Genomic DNA, 22,363 nt, shown 5'->3' on the forward strand with positions numbered 1-22,363 from the left:
TTCCCGCTCCCTTCGCGGTGATTGGACAAGTCGACCTTTTAAGACCCGCCCCTCGACGTGACGTGCCCCCAGGGAGAAGCATGAACGGGAAGCCGAAGCGGCGGCCGCCTCTGCCGGGATCGGCCGCCAAGAAGCGCGTGAAGCGGCAGATCTGCGTGGAGTTCTCTGCCGCCCTGAAGGAGCCGGCCTTGAAGGGGAAAGTGGCCGCCGCTTGGGCCAGCCAGGAGCCGCTTCAGCATGGTAAGCGGGGGGGGGGGGGGGGCAGGAAGCGCTGCGAGTTCCAAGGGGCCAGTCCTCATTGAGGCAAGGGGGCTGTTGTGGCTGGCATTGACCGGCAGGGGGTGCAACTGAGCTTTAACCCACTGATATTTTCCAGATACGTTGCAAAATGCCATTGATTTTTATTTATTGCTAGAGTTTCATCCTGGCCATTATTTTTATAGGTGTGAGCTGTATATTTACATGCATACACGTAGCTGTATGCAATATAAGGTAATATACACAGAGAGGGACCTATACAATGATGTTATACAGCCAACTTAAAATAGAGATACATATATGGATGTTCGTAGAGGCAGAGGAACTCGAGATCAAAATTGCCAACATAGGCTGGATCATGGAGAAAGCTAGGGAGTCCCAGAAAAACGTCTACTTCTGCTTCATTGACTATGCTAAAGCCTTTGGTTGTGTGGCAAGAGGTGGGAGTACCAGACCATCTTATTTGTCTCTTGAGAAACCTATATGTGGGTCAAGATACAACAGTGAGAACCGGGCACGGAACCACTGATTGGTTCAAAATTGGGAAAGGAGTCCGGCAAGGCTGTATACTGTCGCCCTGCCTATTTAACTTATCTGCAGAGCACATAAGTGAGAAAGGCAGAGCTAGACGAATCAAAAGTTGGAATTAAGATTGCCGGCAGAAATATCAACAACCTCAGATATGCAGATGATACCATTCTAATGGCAGACAGTGAAGAGGAACTAAAGAGCTGCTTGATGCGGGTGAAGGAGGAGAGCGCAAAAGTTGGCTTGAAACTCAACATTAAGAAGACTAACATCATGACATCCAGCCCTCTCAATTCCTGGCAAATAGATGAGGAAGAAATGGAGGTAGTGACAGATTTTATTTTCCTGGGCTCCAAGATCACCACAGATGGGGACTGCAGCCAAGAAATTAAAAGACGCTTGCTCCTGGGGAGGAAAGCTCTGGCAAATCTAAAGCTCTGGCAGACTAAAAAGCAGAGACATCACCCTGCCAATAAAAGTGTGTATAGTCAAGGCTATGGTTTTCCCAGTTGCAATGGATGGCTGTGAAAGTTGGACTATAAGGAAGGCTGAGCGCCAAAGAATGGAGGCCTTTGAACTCTGGTGCTGGAGAAGACTCCTGTGAGTCCCTTGGACTGCAAGGCCATCCAACCGGTCAGTCCTAGAGGAGATCAATCCTGAATGCTCTTCAGAAGGGCAGATCCTGAAGAGGAAACTCAAAGAGTTTGGCCACCTAATGAGAAGGAAAGACTCACTGGAGAAGAGCCGAATGCTGGGAAAGACGGAGGGCAAAAGAAGAAGGGGACAGCAGAGAAGGAGGTGGCTGGATGGAGTCACTGAAGCAGTAGGTGTGTCCTTAAATGGTCTCCAGGGGATAGTAGAGGACAGGAAGGCCTGGAGGAATGTGGCCCATGGGGTCACAATGGGTCGGAAACAACTTCACAGCTAACAACAATATTCTGATATAGTCAATAGGTCTAATATTCCTGTCTATTTATTAGATCTTGTTACTTTGCCCATTATCAGTTCTTAAAGATGCCCAGTTTGTGGGGGTAGAGCCTAAGATTCAAGCACAATTCTATATTAAAATTCATATTTAAATTTATGATTAAATTGTAATATAGATAGATAAATTCAATCTATATTTATACACACACGTGTGTGTGTGTGTGTGTGTGTGTTGGTTGTATTTGTGCTGATAAATAAAGGGAGACTAGTATAGATCTATTTCAAGCTATTTAGATCTCATCAGCTAGCCATACCCTCACTGGGATTTGAACCTGGGCTGTATTACATATTAGGCAGATGTATTAGCCACTAAGCCACAGGTTCTCCTCCTTTATCAGCTGAGCCAGGGAAATAGGTTTGTATTGTGTCACAACCCCTGGTATGCCCAAATATGGGAGGGAACACACTGCTTCCCCTTTCTGTCTTTCCAGGAGACCATCCAGGCAGAAAACCATATTTTTAATTTTATTTATTTATCAGCACAAATACAACACAAATGTAACAAAGGCAACATTAAAAATATGGTTTTCATATTTTCATGCCAGGGGTTGTGACACAATACATTATATATATATACTAGTGACCTTCCTCCCATATTTAGGCATACCAGGGGTTGTAACACAAATACATACTTATTTCCCTGGCTCAACTGATAAGGAGGAGAGCCTGTGGCTTAGTGGCTAAGACTCCTGCCTAAGATATAATACAGCCCAGGTACAAATCCCAGTAAGGGTATGGCTAGCTGATGAGAGCTAATTAGCTCGAAATAGATCTATACTAGTCTCCCTTTATTTATTTATCAGTACAAATACAACACATGTATATGTACCGTGTTTCCCCGAAAATACGCCAGGGGCTTATTTTCTTTTGCCCCACGAAATATGCCCTTGGGTTTATTATCAGGGAGGGCTTATTGTTTTGGGGCTGCCGGGCGGCTGCTCCCTTGTGAACTGGCTCCTGAAGTGCCGGGCACAGCCTCAGGGGCAAAGCAGCCATGAGGTAACCATGCTCACGAGCTGCCGCCCGGCAAATCCCCTCTCCAGCCGGGAAGAGCGCCATTCACTGACCTAGGAGGTAATCCCTAAGGTGCCAAGCCATGTGGCGCTCTGCCCGCTCCCCAGCTCCTGCGGCTTGGCACATTCGGGATACCCCCTAGGTCACTGCATGGAGCTCTGCCCGGCTGGAGAAGGGGGTTGCGCGAGCGCCTGTTCCGCTCGCAGCTTCACCAAGCCCTTGCCAGGCTCTCCCAGGCCACCGCTGCTGGCTGCTGCTGCTGCCCACCGCCGCCGCCGCCCCGCTCCGCTCCGCGCAACTTCAAAACTCGGGCCGAGTCTTTCAGCATCGGCCGCTCCAGGAGTGCTCTCTATGGTGGGCTGGCTGCCGGACAGGGAGTTTTCCAGCAGCCGGCCCACCATAGAGAGCACTCCTAGAGCGGCCGATGCTGAAAGACTCGGCCCGAGTTTTGAAGTTGCGCGGAGCGGAGCGGGGCGGCGGCGGCGGGCAGCAGCAGCCAGCAGCGGTGGCCTGGGAGAGCCTGGCAAGGGCTTGGTGAAGCTGCGAGCGGAACAGGCGCTCGCGCAACCCCCTTCTCCAGCCGGGCAGAGCTCCATGCACTGACCTAGGGGGTATCCCGAATGTGCCAAGCCGCAGGAGCTGGGGAGCGGGCAGAGCGCCACATGGCTTGGCACTTTGGGGATTACCCCCTAGGTCAGTGAATGGCGCTCTTCCCGGCTGGAGAGGGGATTTGCCGGGCGGCTGCTCGTGGGCATGGTTACCTCATGGCTGCTTCGCCCCTGAGGCTGTGCCCGGCTCTTCGGGAGCCAGTTCACAAGGGAGCAGCCGCCCGGCAACTCTCCCCTTCGGCCAGGCAGAACGCCACTCCCCAACCTAGCGGTATCCCGAAGGCAGCAAGCAACGTTTGCGCTCCCCCCCCCTGCGACTTGGCGCTTTCGGAATAATGCTAGGTCAGTGAGCGGTGCTCTGCCTGGCCAGAGGGGGGGTTTATTTTCGGGGGTGGGCTTATATTTTTGCCCACGCGAAAAATGTGGCATGGGTTTAGTTTCGGGACAGGTTGTATTTTCGGGGAAACACGGTATATATACATACATACATACATACATACATACATACATACATACATACATATAATGAAAGTTAAGACTAAAATAAAGCCCAAGACAGAGTCTTATTTAAGATAAGGTGTTATTTGCCATGACCTCCCTCCTGCTCTCCAGCTCTAAAACCTGCCGCATGGGTTGTGTTTTCTCTAGAGGCAGTCACTCTGGATCCTGGGCCTTTCCCCCACTGTGTTATCCCAGGTTTCATCCCCAACGAGGACTTCCTGGAGGAGCTGCAGAGGGAACTCCTGAGCCTAGATTTCCACGAAAAGTGTAATGACCTGTACAAGTTCAAACAGGTGAGTGCTTCGAACTAACGCAAGGCACTGATATACCAAACACTTGCTTGTTGACTGCCTTGTTCAGTGACCTTTTGAAGTGATTGTCAGGGCTGAAAAAATAACTTTACAATCGATGCCTGTTGCATTCATCATGTCCCTTAGTCATGTGATCACCATTACAACCAGTACTTTTTTTTTCCTTTTTGCCTGACCTGTTTTTGTTTTTTTCTTCCCTGGAGAGTTTGGAGAGAAAGGGATTACTGTACAAGAGAATAAGCAGGCATGCAATGGGAAATGCCCTGGCTGTTTATGTAACATATGGGAACTGCCAGTATCACTGTATTAAGTTTTTGATGTGCATTCTCAGTGTTGTGGCCTGCTTAGCATTTTGGGAACGTTCCTCTTCAATGGATGTAAATACAAACACGAATTTTCTTCTTGCTAATTGGCACAGGGCAGGGTGAGCATTCCAAAGGAGAGCACACTTGCGTTCATATGATTTTTTTCATTTCGTATTCACTTTGCTTAATGACAGAGCTGCTGGCCCAAGTTGTGATTGTACCTGTATGGTTTTCTTCTGCAAAAAATGTCCATCTCTAAATCATCTAATATGTCTTTCTTGTTGCAAAGTCAGATGACCTAAAGAAGAGAGGAGGGCCCCACGTGGCAGCATTAAGGTAAATTAGCCCTGTGGTTTTGATTTGGCCATCAAATAGGATCAGCAAAATTATCCTCGTTCCTAACTTGATGTAGTGGCAATCTACACATTTAGGCTTAATATTTTTTTTTTTGCAAAATAAACTATTATAGTTTATTCTACAAATTATGGTTTAACAAATGCAGATTTGGCTCTGTGAAATTGCAGCCGGAAGGTAAATTGTTGTAATTTCATTTTCCCATTTAGAACAATTGTCCTGGCTTTGCTCATTGTCCGGCTAGATCAGCTTGAAAATTGTGTGTATTTATTTAACTATATGTACAGCCCAGCCCTCTCTACAATTATTTACTGTGAACCATGAACATGTCCTTTATGAGGAATTGAGCCCTATTTACTGTATTTTTGGACTATAAGGCGCAGCGGTGTATAAGATGCAGCAAAATTTCAAAGAAGTAAGGAATAAACGTTTTTGTCCTCCCTGGCTCCCAGGAGCACTTTGCAGGCTTCAGCAGGATGGTTATTTACTGTGAACCATGAACATGTCCTTTATGAGGAATTGAGCCCTATTTACTGTATTTTTTGGACTATAAGGCGCAGCGGTGTATAAGATGCAGCAAAATTTCAAAGAAGTAAGGAATAAACGTTTTTGTCCTCCCTGGCTCCCAGGAGCACTTTGCAGGCTTCAGCAGGATGGTAAAAATGCCCCCTTTTTCGCAAAAACAGGCGTTTTGCCTTTCCCCAGCCTTGCTGAAGCCTGCAGAGTGCTTCTGGGAGCTGGGAGAAGGTAAAAATGCCTCTGTTTTTGCAAAAAAAAAAAGGGCCCGTTTTGTGCAAAAATGGGATGCGGGAGCAGGCTTCAGGAGGCCAAAAATGTCTCTATTCGTTGTATAAGACGCACCAACGTTTCCACACTCTTTTGGGGGGGGGGTGCGTCTTATACTCGGAAAAATACAGTAGTTATAAAAGTTCAAAAGCAAACGCCAAAATGCCTCCTTGCTTAGACAATCGGTAGAGCTGAGATGCCGCAAACTCACCTGTCTTCTCTCTCATCTTTTTAGAAAAATTCTTTTTGAAGAATTCCGGTTTTGGCTTTCTGACGTGATCCAGGTAGAGCTGGAACCAACCATCGACCTGTCTTGTGCTAAATATGAATATACAGGTAAGCCAGAAATTAAAAGAACCCTGAAGGTATTGAATCTATTGTGTTGCTAGAAGAAACTGCATGCTCCTGAGAAATCCAGAAAAGATACTTGAGCCGCGGGGTTTGTGAGCACCTAAAAATTAATGGCGATTACTAGAAGCCAGCATGGGTTTGTTAAAAACATCATGCTGTAGAAACCTTATTGTGAAAGGGTCCTTGGTACTCTCTGAGCTTGCTTGTTTTCTTGCAGATGTTCCATTACCCTAACTAGGTAAGATCATGAGTGCTAGTAAGGAAGCTCAGAGATCCCCAAGGACCCCTCATTTCCACCCGGAGCTACAAATATTGAAACCTTCTTGTCTTCTTTGACAAAGAGACTAAGTTAATGGATCAGGGAAATGCTGGGCACATAATTTGCTTAGGCTTCCGTAAGGCATTTGACAAAGTAGGCCACATCCTGGTCTTGCTAAGGCAGAACAGTGTGGGATAGAGAGCATCGCCACCAAATGGATCTGTAATTGGCCGACCAACTGCACTCAGTGTGTGGGGCTGGACTAGATGACCTCCAAGGTCCCTTCCAACTCCCCTATTGTTTACTGTCACGATAGTCTATGGTCGTGCGAGTGGCATTTAGAACCGCCGAGGGGCGGGCCCTGAGAACAGCCAATGAGCAGCATTCCCAGGCGCCTTCGGACACCCAATAGGCTCAAGCTCGTCACTCCGCTCCTTATTGGCCAAAACTGCCTCCACTGCCATTAACGACGCAGGGACGCTCTTTTTGACCCTGCCTCTCTATGGCAGTCAGCGCACTCAAAGGGGGTAGAAGGTAAACTCAGATTTGCAGACAATACCAAGCTGGGGGGAATTGCAAACACTTTGCAAGATAGGCTCAAGGTTCAGAAGGATCTTCTTGACGGACTTGAGCATTGGGCAGATGGAGTACTGCATCCAGTTCTGCTCACCACAATACATATTTTTTTTTAAATGCTGAGATTCTAGAGCAGTGTTTCTCAACTTTGGTGACTTTAAGTCCTATGGATTTCAAATCCCAGAATCGCTATGCTGGCTGGGGAATTCTGGGAGTTCTGAAGTCCACAGGACTTAAAAGTCGCCAAAGTTGAGAAACACTGCTCTAGAAAGAGTGCAGAGAAGAGCAACGAAGATTATAAGGGATCCGGAAGCTAAATTGTACAATGGACGATTATGGGATATGACAAGTTTAATGAAGAGAAGGATTAGGAGAAACAGGAGATCTGTCTGCCAATACGTGAGGGTTAGTGGCCGAGAAGAGGGGGTTAACTTATTCTCCAAAGCACCTGAGGGCAGGAAAAGAAGGAACGGATGGAATTTCATTAACGAGAGATCCAACCTAGAACTAAGGAAAAAAATTTCCTGACAGTGAGAACAATTAATCAGTGGAACAACTTGCCTCTAGAAGTTGTGGGTGATCCATCACTGAAGGTCTTCAAGAAGAGACTGGACAACCATTTGTCTGGGGTGCAATAAGGACTCCTACCTTGGGCAGAGGGCTGGACTGGATGCCCTCCAAGGTTTCTTCCAGCCCTGGGATACTATGAAGTATGGAGAAGATATTGTTGAATTGGAATGCAAACAATAGATTTGGACCTGGGTGCGAATAATCAGCACTGACCCGATGGTGCATAATCAACTGGATCGCCCTGCTTTATTTTAGCTGCATTGTGTGCCTCACACAAATCAAATTCCCGTTTTGTTCCAGATACCCTGCTGTGTCACGATGATGAGCTGGAGGGGCGGCGAATCGCATTCATCCTTTATCTTGTCCCCCCCTGGCATAAGCACGATGGGGGCACTTTGGATCTCTTCTGTACAGATGGTAGGATTTAGTTATTTTTGCCTGCTTTGGTAGATTTTATATCGCACCTGCCCTTCAGGAGCTCTAGCCAGCTCAGGTTCCATCCTTCCCTTCCCCCCCCCCCTCCACATCCATCTCTCTTTAATTGACACCCTATATCAGAGGTCACCAACTGGTGGCCCGCGGACCACTGGTGGTCTGCGAGAAAATTTTGCTGATTCCCAGAAAAATTAATATTGCACTCAATCAGAGGTCTTCAAACTATGACCCCTGGGCTGGATACATGCAACGAACCCTTGTGTTGCTGTAGAGTGTCTCCCCCTTTGGGGTCTTTTTGTGTGGGTCAGAGGGGGACAGAAATTCCAACTTGGGGGTCTGCTTCAGCCTCCTGATGTGGGGCTTTGGGCAAAGGTGGGAGGGGAGTGCCACATGTGGCAAAGAGCCAGAGGGCCTCGTTCCAGTAGGACTGCATCATGGCCTGGAACTGGCTGACCATCTCAGCCCGGTTAGCCTCCAGGCGCTGGCACCTGGCCTTGCACTCCCGCAGGTCTTCCCTCTGCTGGGAAGCAAATGACCAGCTCTGTCTGCAAGGAATATAAATCCTTCCATTCCCCACTATCCTGTCAGAGCTGGAGAGGCTTCTTGGATAAGAAGAAAAACGTCTGATGACCTAATTAATTTAGGAGCCTCGAGACAAAGTTCAAAAGAAATCCATTCATTTATTCGGATCCACATTCTGGCATGTTCTCCTGCAGAGCCGAAACTGACTTCCGCTTCATTGCGTTTGAACTTTACCCCTGTGTCCCCCTCCCCTCTGTCTGGGTCATAAATCACATTCACCCACCAGGTTGTAGAAATATGAGATCCGACTCTGGCCGAAGGTATGCATGGGATCCTCCCTCCAATGCCAACCTGATAATAGCCATGGCAACGCTTTACAAGTTGACAACCTCTTCCAAAGAAAAAAACAAGGAAGTGTAGTTGCCTCCTGAAATGGCATCTTTGCGACAACTGTGGCCTGGATGACTTGAGAATCTCTGTAGACTTTCATACCGCAGGCCCCCCATCTTGAGATATGTGCTTTCGTACTGCCATAATGGGCTGCTATACAGTAGGATACCACAGGTGGGTTTCACTTAATTTTACCACCGGCTCGCCATGCACCGAAAATGTGAGCGTGTGTATGCACTTTGCACGCATGCACGAGGCTTAGGAAACGTGGCTAAATAGGACAGCCTAGCGCCGAGCGGGTACCGGTTCGTCTGAACCAGTCTGAACTGGCTGTATACCACCACTTTATGATCCTTATGGTATTAGGGCCGGATTGAGACTTGGATCCTTCTAGATTGTAAGCCGAGTCTTGTTGTGAACTTGGTCCTTCTGTTTAAACCTTTCTCCAAGCGTCACTTTTCCTCTCTTTCCTTTAGAAGTCAGACAAAGCCAGATAGTGGTGAAATGTGGAGGCAGTGGGAGAATTCCAGATAGTTCTGCTTACTGGAGTGTGTCTTGTATGTGTCCTTGTCTCTGGCAGATCATTTCCAGCCTTTGCAGATCGTCAAGTCTTTGGTCCCTTCCTGGAACTCGCTGGCTTTCTTTGAAGTATCACCAGTCTCCTTCCACCAGGTAAGCAATTGTTCTCCTTATGTTGAGACTCTAGAAAGAGTGCAGAGAAGAGCAACAAAGATGATTAGGGGACTGGAGGCTAAAACATATGGAAAATGGTTGCAGGAACTGGGTATGCCTAGTTTAATGAAAAGAAGGACTAGGGGAGACATGATAGCAGTCTTCCAATATCTCAGGGGCTGCCACAAAGAAGAGGGAGCAAAGCTATTTTTCAAAGCACTTGAGTGTAGAACAAGAAACAATAAATGGAAACTAATCAAGGCAAGAAGCCACCTGGAATTAAGGAGAAACTTCCTAAGAGTAAGGACAAGTAACCAGTGGAACAGCTTGCCTCCAGAAGTTCTGAATGCTCCAATACGGGAAGTTTTAAAGAAGATGTTAGATAATGATTTGTCTGAAGTGATGAGGGTTTCCTGCCTAAGCAAGGAGAGAGTTAACCTAGGGATGAGAAATTTCCTGACAGCATCTTTGTCTGAGAAATCAGCGCTTACGTGTTCTTTCGCCTTTTCCTCTATCCCAGGTGTCTGAAGTCGTTTCCAGAGAGAAATGCCGCCTGTCGGTGAGCGGCTGGTTTCACGGCCCCTCGGTTGCGAGGCCGCCACGCCATATCGAGCCACGGATTCCACGAAGCCCCCATATCCCCCGTGATGTAAGCTGCTTGCTACCTGTGGCATTGCTCTACAAGACTTTTGATTCTTGCTCTGGCCTACTAAGGAGAAACTTTTAACGTTTTCTCTGGAAAGACCATTGTTTCTGCCTTTGCTTTCATGTTGCATCTTTAGCCTAACATTTGAGGGGGCCAAGCTGGGAATAGTCATTTCTTCAAATAGAAGCTGCAGTTTGTAACTTTGTGTGTCTGTGATACACACTTCAGTATGGTTATGAAGATGATGTGTTGACTACTGAGTGCAATACATGCTGGGCCAGTATTTCCTGGGCCTGGTCAACTTTAAGATGCTTGAGTTGCCTGGAGAATTCTGGGAGTTGAAATCCATACATCTTAAAGTTGACTTAAGTTGAGAAACACTGTACTGGGTAATGCATGTCAAGCACGTACCAGAATTTGCCATTTACTATTTACTAAGACTATTTACTAAGTCTGCATTACTATTAATTTTCTCATCATTCCTATCACCCATCTCCTCCCACTTATGACTGTATGACTGTAACTTTGTTGCTTGTATCCTTACAATTTATATTGATTGTTTCCTAGTATGTTTTGATTGCTTATTTCTATCCAATGACTGTCATTAAGTGGTGCACCTTACGATCCATGACAAAAGTATCTTGTATTTTTATATACACCGAGAGCCTCTGCACCAAAGACAAATTCCTTGTGTGTCCAATCACACTTGGCCAATTAAGAATTCTATTCTATTCCATTCCATTCCACTCCTCTTATTGTATTGTATTCCATTCTATTCCACTCCACTCTTCTTATTGTATTCTGTTCTATTCCACTCCCCTCTTCTTATTGTATTGTATTGTATTCCATTCCACTCCACTCCACTCTTATTGTATTCTGTTCTGTTCCGTTCCACTCCACTCTTCTTTTTCTATTCTATTCCATTCCACTCCCCTCTTCTTATTGTATTGTATTGTATTGTATTGTATTTCTGGAAATAAGAGCCACAAAGAACAAAGGTGGTTACTTTAAGATAAGTTGATTTTCAGTGCCATAGTGTAAATTTCAGCCTTGTCTTCCATTCCTCCACATTTTTCCAGCATGAAATCTTATATGATTGGATCAATCCAGTTTATTTGGACATGGATTCCCAAGCACAGATCCAGGAGGAATTTGAAGATCGATCTGAGATCTTGCTGAAAGACTTTCTCAAGGTGAGGCCAGCACTTTCTTGGGTGCAAGGCGATAAGGCAAACAGGTACGGTCCCTATTCTCATCGTCCTTTCAGCTTCACGTGACAGGTTGAGAGGTGCCGAGTCGTCCTTGACTTACAACAGTTTGTTTAGTGACCGTTCAAAGTTACAGCCGCACTGAAATAAAGTGACTTATGACTAATTTTCGCACATACGATGGTTGCCGTGTCCGGGGGTGGTGGTCATATTTTCCATTTTTGCGACCTTCCGACAAACAAAATCAACAGGGAAGCCAGATTCCCTTAACAACAATGTCACTAACTTAATAACTGCAATGATTCGCTTAACAACCGTGGCCAGAAAGGATGTAAAAGGCGGCGGGGGGAGGGGGGAGAAGGGAACGGACTCGCTTAACTTAAAATTTGACCAAGGAATTAATTCCATCAGGCTCCTCCATCAGCTGCTTTTGCAAACACTCTGCTTCCAACAAGAGCTTGCTTCAGATGGACTTTCCTTATGTTTGGTTTCTAGAGAGACATGTATGAGCTGGTTTGCAAAGCTCTGAAGATGGAAGGACTCACCTGGAGCGGCAGAGGGCCTCCCAACAAAAGGTAAGGCTGCTTCAGGCTGCGTCGCTCCCAATTGAGCAGCTGGGTTCAGCTGAGCAGTTTTCCAGCCGCCACCAACCTTCTGCCAGCTGGATTTGGCTCCTGCTCCAAGAGATCCGTGAATGTAACGCGAGAATCGCTTATAAAACCGGATCACCTTGAGAGTTTTGGTTAATCCAGCCGGTCGTCTTATAGGCTAGTAAGGAAATGAGGGTATGACATTCCAAACAGCAAAGCATTTTGAAGAAAGGAAGTGTACGAAAATCCTCACTAATGAAGCTTGCTGTCTTTTGTAGGCATTACGAGAAGGCAGAGGAGAAAAGCTTGCCGGCCACTTTAAAAGAGTGCTTGGAGCTCTTCCGGTCCGAGGCCTTGTTTTTGCTCCTTTCCAATTTCACGGGCCTCAAACTGCATTTTCTAGCCCCAGAGGAGGAAGAGGAAGGACCCTCACAAGGACCCAGCAGTCAAGAGGAAGATGGCAACGCCGACTGTACCGAGGCACCAGGGACCATCCCCGAAAATGAGGAAAACCAAGAGAATGGTATGTTGAGCTTTCCAGATCTAGTCATAAATCTGTCAGCGCAGCCCAAATCACAATGTGCCCCACATGCTTAGTTATCCCTGGGGAATTCTGGGAGTTGAAGTCCAAAGGACTTAAAGTCGCCAAGGTTAAGAAACACTGCCAGAGACTCTTAAGGACGGAGGGTTTTTTTCTCCCTCCTGCACCCTATTCTTCAAAATGAGGCGTGGGCATCCTGAAAGCCAAGAACATCTGCTCTTTTCTTCCCTCAGGCGTCCCACTTTGCGCTGGAGAGCTGAGACGCTGGAGAAAAGGATGCTACACGCTGATCCACGATGCCCAAAGAGCAGAGTTCGCCCTGGATCTGCTGTTCTTCTGCGGGGGAGAAGGTGGGTTTCATTTTTAAGCTTGTCTGAAACTGTTCAATGGGGAGAGCTTTCCCTGCCCCTCCTTCCATCAAAGAAGGAAGGAAGGAAGGCCAAGGGGAGAGAGGCAGCACCTTGTCGAAGCGCCACGGAAGGGATTAAGATCAGCCGCTCCCAAGCAACAGGTTATCCACTCACTGATCTTCAAAGTCAGCCGACATCGGCTAAGTTTCAAGTATCTTCGTTTTGAGCTGCTTGCTTTATCCATTAACGCAAGAAGATAATCCAGGGTTAACCACAGAAGGGGAAAATCCTTTATGCCCAAATGACAAAATATAATGTCTCCTTGGAAACTGTCCCAAAGGTGTGTTTTTTTTTTTCAAGAGGCAACTGGACTTTCTGGTTTGCTTGTTTTTTTAAGACGTTTTGCTTCTCATCTAAGAATCTTCTTGGATGAGAAGCGAAACGTCTTCAAAACAAAAAAAAACAAGAAAGTCCAGTTGCCTCTTGGGAAAAAAAGCACCTTTGGGACAACCACAACCTGGATGAGTTGAGAATCTCCATAGACATCTCTGGAAACTGCTTGCATTTTCATCCTTGCAGATGTTGTATATACCTCTCTTCACAATCCAAAGCCATCACTAGATCTTTTCAGTTGAGTTGGCCAAACTTCCTCTAAAAACAAATTTTTAAATCATCTTAGGGCCAATGTTGCTCAGCCACCCAGTCTCCCCTAGCCTCTAGAGATGAGCGGCACATAAGTCCACAAAAATCAATCAACCTTACTGTTAAGTAAGTAAGCAAGCTCGCCGTTAGGGGAGCGAGTGTGCAGAGAAGTGTAATGAGAGTGGTATGGAAGAACATGCACAAACCAGCATACAGGGACACCGAATAGTATAAAATATAGTAGTTTACTATGTGGAAATATAGAGGTATTCAGAGTTCAATTTACAGTCCCAGTCATACACGGTTCATCAGTCAGTTATCAATGTTCTCAGTTAAGGAATGAGCCTTTGAACACGGTCCAGTATCAAATAATCAGTTTAGGCTAACAGTAGCAAAAACACAGTACCTCACAATACACCGATCAGCGTCTAACAAACAGAGAGTTAACAGTCATTCTAGCTCCCTCTTATGGCTGCTTGAGGTAACAGCAACCAATCACATTACAGCAGTACTTAAAGCAACAGTACTACCATCCTGGTTTCTATATTGCTAACCCAACTGTTAGCTTACATTCCTAACACTTACTGTTGTGTTTTGGCAAATGGATTTGTTTTGTGGCTGCTCGCTTTAAAATGGGATGTTCATTCCTTTTAAGATTGGGACGTCGAATCGGGAGGCTTCACTTCGTACATTGCAAAAGGTGAAGATGAAGAGGTAAATGTTTTTTTTTCCCCATTTTCAGGGGCACCGCTCAGCCCACAGATCGTTTAAGCTCTTCCTATCCCTCCCTTTCCAGATGCCCAGCCTTGGGAAGTAGCTCACGGCTCCTCCTTAAAATGCTAGAGAACTGCTTTACCTGCATGTGACAGAGCACTGCATGCCACTTGAAAAGCAGGGTTTCTTGGTGACCTTAGCCTCGTTATCATGCAAGGGGATAGTGAAGTAATGAAAGGAGTCTCAGTGCCCAGAACTGTGTTGGATCAGGGAAACTATGCAAAATTGGAGCAGAGGGTGAAACAACCTTAAGTATTCTACAGCAAGGCTATCAAACTCGGGTTTCATGGAGGGCCGCATAAGGGTTGGGTTTGACCCCAGGGGGCCAGGGTGGCTGTGGCAAACTCATCTCGTATCCAGAGCACCTGTGGTGGCCAAATGCTAAGGCAGGACTTCCCTCAGACCCTCCCTCACTGTCATTATCTCCTTCCTTTTTTTCCTCTTCACTCTTCACTCTCCTGTTGTTTTTAGCTTGGTTTGCTAGCCCTTTGCCAGCGAAAACAGAACTCGGGGGATGGACGCATGCAGGGGGCTCAGGCTCCGTTTTCAGCCATGCCAGTCTCCTGCAACCCTCCGCCAGCGAAAATGGAGCTGGGGGTGGGGGGCATTTTTGCTGGCAAAGGCACTGCGAGCCGGTCCTTTGTTTCCAGGGCAGCCGTGCAGGCACCCCAAGGGCCTGATCCAGCCTGTGGGCCTTGAGTTTGACACCCCTGTTCTACAGGGAGTCCCCAACTTTCAACCACAAATAGGAACAGAATTTCTCTTGCTAAGCAAGGTGGTGTTAAGTGAGCTGTGCCCAATCGTTCTTCTTCTTTTTCTCTTCTCACGGTTGTTAAGTGAATCGTTGAAGTTAAGCAATTCACGCATTCGTTGTAAATCTCCTTCCCATTGACTTTGTGAGAAGGCGGATGGGGAAAATCCCAAATGGCGAACGCTTGACCTTGGGATGCTGCAGTCTTTGTACAAATACATGCTGGTTGCCAAGTGCAGAAATCTTGATCCTATGACGGTGGGAATGCTGTAACAGTTGCAATCGTGCGGACTGGCCAGGTCACTTTTTTGAATGCCAGTCACTCAACGAATGATTGTAAGTTGAGGACTACCTGTAGACATGTCCCAAAGGTGCTTTTTCAGAAGACAACTGGACTTCCTTGTTTTTTTCTTTGAAGAAGTTTTGCTTCTCATCCAAGAAGCTTCTTCAGCTCTGACTGGATGGTGGGGAATGGAAGGATTTTATATTCCTGGCAGACAGCTGGGCATTTGCATCCTTTTAGAGGGTCATTGAGGCCACTTGGAGGTTTGTCTGTCTCCTCAGGGTCACCTGAGTGGTGCAAATGGTTCCTGTACTCTGCATTTTTTTCCTCCGGAAATCCATTCCTATTCCCACATTATTCCAAGGGTCTTCATCCCAAATTGTATGGCTAAAAGTCTGCAGAGATTCTCAGTCCTCCAAGTCATGGTTGTCCCAAAGGGGCTTTTTTCAGGAGGCAACTGGACTTGCAAAAGGATACAATTGACCAGCTGTCTGCAAGGAATATAAATCCTTCCATTCCCCACCATCCAGTCAGAGCTGAAGAAGCTTCTTGGATGAGAAGCGAAACGTCTTCTAAGAAAGAACCAGAAAGCCCAGTGGCCTCTTGAAAAAGCACCTTTGGCACAACCATGACTTGGAGGACTGAGAATCTCTACAGACTTTTATCTGTATGCTTGTTCTTATTTATATCATTTCCTCCCTGGCTCTGCCCATCATATACAATAATCGTTTGTTTCACCCTGCAGGGGATCCAATTCAATCCAGTAATCACTTTGGTATCCTCCCTTTTTGGGGTTAAATCCCGTGGTATCTTTTTCTAAGGTGCATTGGCAAAACTGGACCAAATACTCCGTCGTAAGAGCATTGCTAATGGTGTTACGTTACTGCCAAGTTTCTACTTTCAATTCCCATCATTGTTTCAAGCCAAGAATTTGCCTTTTTTGTGCTGTTTCAAAAGGGCCGGAGCTGGCTGAATAGAGGAACATTTTGTTCCCACAGCAGCTGTTCAAGATGCCTCTTGTGAATTTGAACATGAGCCTAAAATGAATGTAGCATCTCATCTACTCTTAATGAGTAGCCACTGACAATCCTCTTTTCCACGCTGTGGTGAAACTACCTTAATGTTTATTTTAATGGGAAATTACAGCTGGGTTAGATCCTATTCTTCTCTGCATGCAGACTGAATGTTTTCTCGTTTTATTGAAACCCGTCATTTGGGCGGGTCTGCACAGATGCAGCCATGAAAGCAAGGTTTTCCTGCACGCTCCTTAGAAAGTAGTATGCAAACAAGTTGTTTTACTTAACTGCCCTTGTTTTATTCTCTCTTCAAGCTGCTGACGGTGAATCCAGAGGCCAATTGCTTGGCTTTAGTTTACCGAGATCGAGAGACACTGAAATTCGTGAAGTACATTAATCAGCGTAGTTTGGAGCAGACACCAGATCCGAAAGAATTCTGGGACTTCTCCTTTGTTTACTATGAATGAGAGATGGTGCCAACCAGTGACGGCGAATCATTTCTCTTAGTTCAATGCTCAAAAGGGTTTTTTTTTCCTTACAAAGAAAGATTCTGTTGCACAAACTGCTTTACGCTGATGCTCCTGCAAAACACCACTCCTTTTCTTGGGCCTTTTGGGAAATTTAACCATGCTCTGAACTGCTGTAGCCCGCCCCCCCGCCCCGCCCTCCCACCCCAAAGCTTCCACCTTGTAAGCAATACAAGTACAACGTCATTTGGACTGAGGGCAGGACTCTGGTTATGGCTCATCCTAAGCAGCTGCAAAGAGACACAGTGGCTAAGATGCTGAGCTTGTCAATCAGAAAGATCAGCGGTTCGAATCTCTAGCGCTGCATAACGGAGTGAGCTCCCGTTATTTGTCCCAGCTTCTACCAACCTAGCAGTTCAAAAGCACATCAAAAATGCAAGTAGAAAAATAGGGACCATCTTTGGTGGGAAGGGAACAGCGTTCCGTGCGTCTTCGGCATTGAGTCACGACCACAGAGACGTCTTTGGGCGGCGCTGGCTCTCGGGCTTAGAAACAGAGATGAGCACCGCCCCCTAGAGTCAGGAACGACTAGCACATATGTGCAAGGGGAACCTTTACCTTTAAGTAGCCTCAGAAAAACACAGTAGCCCGGAAGAAGCCAAGATTCGCTGTGTTCTCCAAAATCCACCATTTCTCACAGACGACCAAAGAAGGGTGTTCCCTATTGGTCTAATGATGTGATATTTTGCAGCTTGGGTTAATAATCATGGAAGGTTGTTGAGTAAGCCTCTACTGGTTGGATCCATGGAGCTTGTTAAACCGTAAATCAAGCCAGCCTTTTAAATGTGTAAGCAGGTTACTATCAGCTGCACCAAAGGGAGAATCCTAACTCAATAGTTGCGCCCAGCTTAAAAGGCAGGGACCCTTTTCAAACTTTATTCTTAATCAAGACCTCACATTAATTTATATTAATAATAAAGGTTTGGTGTTAACTTTTAAGCTTTTCTTTTCTTGCTTCGTACAAAGTTAGAGTACAGTTTTTCCTTGCCTGGCTCACGGGTGTCCAACCTTGGCCATTTTAAGACTTGCGGACTTCAACTCCCAGAATTCCCCAGCCAGCATGGGTGGCTGGGGAATTCTGGGATCTGGGGACTTCAATTGTGGGAATTCTCCCAGAATTGGAAGTCCACAGGTTTTACAAGTTGCCAAGATTGGCCACACCTCTGGTGTAAATGAACTAAATCATGCCGATAGACTGAGGTTTGTCAATTTTATTGAAGAATCAAACGTTGCTATTTTAATCAACGGCCTCCAGGGCGTTTTTTGTGGGGGGTTTTGGCTTCTGAAATTCCCAGGTTTGGTCTGTAACATCCACAAAAGCTTGGCCATGTCTCCGCTAGCATGATGTTTATAAAGTACCAACATTCCTGGCCTCCTCTCCTCTACTGCAGGCAGCCAGACCTTTAGGCCTAGGAACGTCTTCATCCTGCGCTTTCACTGGGCACTAATCTGACAGCATCCTCTACCGTCTACCTACAGCCAGATCTTTCGGCTCGTCTCCCTTGGCTAGTTTTGGCCTCCAGTCTTCACTCCGGATCAAGAGCACGATGTCCCCAAGCGCATGATTTTGATGAGCATATTAACGCTGTTGTTCTTAATAGCGTCCCGGCAGGCAGCAATCACTTGCATTTTGTGTTTGCCAACTGGAGAAAGAGAAAAAAACAACAACGAAGAGTTAGCAGAGTCTGTTCTTTTCCAAGAATGCAAATGGACACTTTTGCAGTCCAGAAGGGGAAAGTGTTGTCTCCCTCCCGCCCCCAACCCAAATCAGCTGAGAAGGGGACAGCCTGTGCAGGACATAGCTATTGTTGCTCGCTGTTTGCGTTATTTTGAATTCCCTCGGAAGGTGAACGGGGGCCGTCTGTGGCCCATTTTTTAAATTTGTAGGAAAGGCACGCAAGCAGTCATGTGCCAGGATCTCTTAGCCCAGCAGTCTTAAAAGAGGAGACTCAAGGGCTCTCTGGAAACTGCGAGAGGGAAACAAATTGGGGATGAGGCTGGGATCTATACAAAATGAAACCTCGAGGAAGGAAAAAAAAGAGCCAGCCCTTTTCCAGATGGGATTAAAGGGGGAAAAAACCCGGACACTTTCTCCAAATGTCTGTGCCTCTTGTTAAATGTTCTAACGAAGCACATAAAAGTCAACAAGATTCTTTCGGGATAAATAGAGCTACCGTTTCAATAGTTTTGGAGAAAGGGTGGATCAAAACTATTTGCCACTTTGGGACCTCTGCTTTTTATTTCCTGCCAGAGGCTTGAGTTCTTCTGAGTTGCAAATCGGAGGCCAAAGTCATCTAGATCAATGTTTCTCAAATTTTAATTTGAGAAACTCAAGAATCCAGCCCCCCCCTTCAAAACCCACTCCCATTTCTTTCCAGGTTAAAATTCACCTTAAGCACACACTTTTCTTTTCAAGCTTCTTTTCAAGTGACACAACGTGTATATGAGAACTGATCCTACGGCTCCCTCCCTCAGACCCTACCTCGGAGATTTCCTGCTCGTTGGATGGCCTGATTTATGGCTTTAAGATTATTTAGAAACTCTGAGTGATTGGTGCAGCGAATCTTGTACTGAGACAATAAATCCTTGTTGAGGTCATACAGTTCATTATACCGTTTCTTCATGTTTTTCCTGCAAGGGGAAACGGAAATTAAAAGAGTATAAAGCAAATAATACAATACAAAACAATACAATAAAATAGTAGAGTTGGAAGGGACCTTGGAGGTCTTCTAGTCCAACCCCCTGCCTAGGCAGGAAACCCTATACCGTTTCAGACAAATGGCTATCCAACATCTTCTTAAAGACTTCCAGTGTTGGAGCATTCACAACCTCTGGAGGCAAGCTGTTCCACTGATTAATAACAGTTGAAAGCTATTTAAGCCGTTGGGATCTGAGTTGCAATGAATGCAAGACAAGCTTTCCTCAAACGGTGGCGCAGTGGTCAGAGGGCAGTACTGCAGGCAACGACTGCCGGCTGCTTGCAATTTGGCAGTTCGAATCTCACCAGGCTCAAGGTTGAAACAGGATGAAGCAGGTTGGATTTGATTTAAATCGACTTGACAATTTAAATCTTGATTTAAATCCCCAGTAAAAAAAAAAGCTTGATTTAAATCAACTCCCATTAAATCATAATTCATAATTATTAAAATGAATCATAATTATTAAAGAGCAACTGTCATCTCTGTCTCGCAAGCGGCTCCTCCTCTGACCTGCTGTTGACTCACCGACAGTCCCAATATTGCAGAATATACAGCCGCCTCATGCTACATAACTCAGCTCCGTTTCATGCTGAATAAACTAAATTACTAACGTAGCCTTATATGGAAAACTACCTTTAGATAGATTTTTGCTCCAAAAGCATTTTATTAAAATAAATTTGATTTTAAAAAAAATCAATTTAAATTTTAGAAAATCTGATTTAAAAAAAAAAACACCATCAATTTTCATCCATCCTGGGCTGAAGGCCTCTTCTGCGTGTTTCCAACCGATAAACTCCCGAGCTTTCCTTTGCCAGTGGGGCCCGCAATACCTGCTGATCAATCAGTCTTCTATCAGTCCGTCTTTCGATCGATCGGTGTTACTCACCAGTCTCCCATCAGCCGGGAATCTTCTGCTCGAACCAGCATGCTGCGGATGGAGTTGGAGCTGTCAGCCATGTTGGCTGTGAGCTTCTGACAAACTGTATGAGAGCTGTCTACCTGTGGAGGAGAACCACCCACACCTTAAGACAGGTAATAGGAGGGTGAAGGTTCGTTCTCCGAGCTGGGGCATTGGTGTCCAAACGTTTCGTTACCAGGCTGGGTAACATCTTCAGTGGAGTTTAAGAGGATGTCGGTGTCGTTTATAAGGACTTCAGGTGTGGTGTGTCAACCTGCCACTGTTCTGACTCAGCTCCCCAAACATGAGAAACCCTCAACTCAAAGATTTCTTTAATTAGGAGGGCCGACAGCCCAGAAAAAATGTTTCTCTCTCACCGCAGGCTAACCAGTCTGTCTGGCAGGGAGAGGAATAGTTGTCTGCCACATCTATTCATCTCCACCCCCTGTCTTTATTCCCAGAGTTAGGGTGGGGCTACGCTAGCAGCACTGGCTCTTCTTTCCCAAGGACCGGCCCATAGATTCCCACTGCTCTCCTCTCCTCTGCCACATCTTTTCATCTCCGTCCCCTGCCTTTTATCCCAGAGCTAGGGTGGGGCTTCGCTAGCAGCAGTGGCTCTTCCATCCCAAGGACTGGCCCATAGATTCCCACTGCTCTCCTCTCCTCTGCCACATCTATTCATCTCTGCCCCCTGCCTTTTATCCCCAGAGCTAGGGTGGGGCTTCACTAGCAGCACTGGCTCTTCTATCCCAAGGACCGGCCCATAGATTTCCACTGCTCTCCTCTCCTCTGCCACATCTATTCATCTCCGCCCCCTGCCTTTTATCCCCAGAACTAGGATGGGGCTTCGCTAGCAGCAGTGGCTCTTCCATCCCAAGGATCAGCCCACACATTTCCACTGCTCTCCTCTCCTCTGCCTTCTGTGCATTCGCATGTCAGGCACTGGATCCAGTTGTTTCTCCTCTTCCTCATCAGCCACCTCCAGACCTGGGGGCTGTTGACTCTCTACCTGAGGGCTGACAAACGGCCCAGGCTCTGCCTCTGCCTCTCTCTCTCTGCCAGCTCCATTCCCTCTTCCCCCTCGGAGGTCTCAGTTTGCCTTGATGCTGACCCTGACTCCCACGCCGCCTCCTTTGATTCTGGTGCTGGAGGGGTCAGCAGCCACGCTCATGGGTGCATCAAAGTCTGGCACTCTACAAGCAATTCCATCCACAGCCACGCTGACCCACAACCAGCCTATGAACCCCACAAAATCCAAATCAACCGCACAGCCAACCAGAGACGGCACCGACCCGCGACCAACCCACACAATCCCCCATCCATCAACAGTTAACCTCCCAATGACCCTGGCCTGATGTCATCTCCTTATCACAAGACCCATCACAAGACCCTCCCTTGACATACCCACACCTGAAGCCCTTATAAACAGAAGAACACTGACATCCCCTAAACTCTGCTGAAGATGTTACCTAGCCTGGTAACTTAAACGTTTGGAAACCAACCCACAAGTTTCAAAGGACGAACCTTCACCCTCATCCTACACCTGAGCTACAGATATTTGCCACTATTGCACACCCCAAAAATATGTGTTTGCTAGACAAGACAATTAGATGTTTGCTTTCTGGGGAAAAAGGAGGCTCTGCACTGCCTGTGATCCCTGGAGTCTTCGTGTTATGGAGCCACTTCCTTGGGGCAGACATTCGAAGTACCTCCTGGTCGAATACTTCCTTGAGATTTTAGAGTTCTGGGACTCCCCCTGTCACCACAGACAGATCTGCTTGCAAAATCATGAGCGTTCCAAAACCTCACAGGTGGCTCATTCAAATTCAGACAAAGCAAGTAATTTGGTTGAGTGAATCTCCAGCCTAAAAGCAAAGCTGTTGACAATTCAAGTCTCCTGTTGCAAGTTTTGTCTGAAATGGAGCATCAATTCCATTCAGCAGAAAAGCAATGAGATGGCCTGAGATGCCATGAAAAGAGGCAATCTTTCCTAAGACAAAATGGTCTGATC

At 46.4% G+C, this 22,363-nt stretch overlaps 2 protein-coding genes across 3 annotated transcripts in view; one reads left to right on the plus strand and one right to left on the minus strand.

The window, feature by feature from the left end:
- Positions 1 to 64: 64 nt before the first annotated feature.
- OGFOD1 (2-oxoglutarate and iron dependent oxygenase domain containing 1) lies at positions 65 to 17,694 on the plus strand. The gene is made up of 13 exons (XM_081963352.1): positions 65 to 240; positions 4,044 to 4,189; positions 4,802 to 4,848; positions 5,888 to 5,988; positions 7,709 to 7,825; positions 9,336 to 9,427; positions 9,948 to 10,076; positions 11,153 to 11,266; positions 11,777 to 11,856; positions 12,150 to 12,394; positions 12,646 to 12,762; positions 14,060 to 14,118; positions 16,543 to 17,694. Exons 1-13 carry the CDS (start codon positions 81 to 83, stop codon positions 16,693 to 16,695), a joined length of 1,560 nt encoding a protein of 519 aa, XP_081819478.1. The 5' UTR covers positions 65 to 80; the 3' UTR covers positions 16,696 to 17,694.
- A 334-nt stretch (positions 17,695 to 18,028) lies between these two features.
- Positions 18,029 to 22,363, minus strand: part of BBS2 (Bardet-Biedl syndrome 2) — a 38,706-nt gene continuing 34,371 nt past the window's right edge. For both annotated transcript variants that reach the window (XM_081963342.1, XM_081963341.1), the window contains exons 15-17: positions 20,341 to 20,453; positions 19,238 to 19,386; positions 18,029 to 18,398 (exon numbers count right to left, since the gene is read on the minus strand). In XM_081963342.1, the coding sequence (XP_081819468.1) occupies positions 18,292 to 18,398; positions 19,238 to 19,386; positions 20,341 to 20,453 (369 nt within the window). In that variant the 3' untranslated portion in view covers positions 18,029 to 18,291. The remainder of the gene's footprint in view (positions 18,399 to 19,237; positions 19,387 to 20,340; positions 20,454 to 22,363) is intronic.

Source organism: Natrix helvetica (genome assembly GCF_964273705.1).
Source record: "Natrix helvetica genome assembly, chromosome: 10".
NCBI lineage: Eukaryota > Metazoa > Chordata > Lepidosauria > Squamata > Natricidae > Natrix > Natrix helvetica.

Bases quoted from the DNA above. Each gene is read 5' to 3' on its own strand.
- OGFOD1 (XM_081963352.1), top strand. From the start codon at position 81: ATGAACGGGAAGCCGAAGCGGCGGCCGCCTCTGCCGGGATCGGCCGCC. The intron at 241-4,043 runs GTAAGCGGGGGG...TGTTTTCTCTAG, and splicing joins CCAGGAGCCGCTTCAGCATG to AGGCAGTCACTCTGGATCCT. The intron at 11,857-12,149 runs GTAAGGCTGCTT...TGTCTTTTGTAG, and splicing joins AGAGGGCCTCCCAACAAAAG to GCATTACGAGAAGGCAGAGG.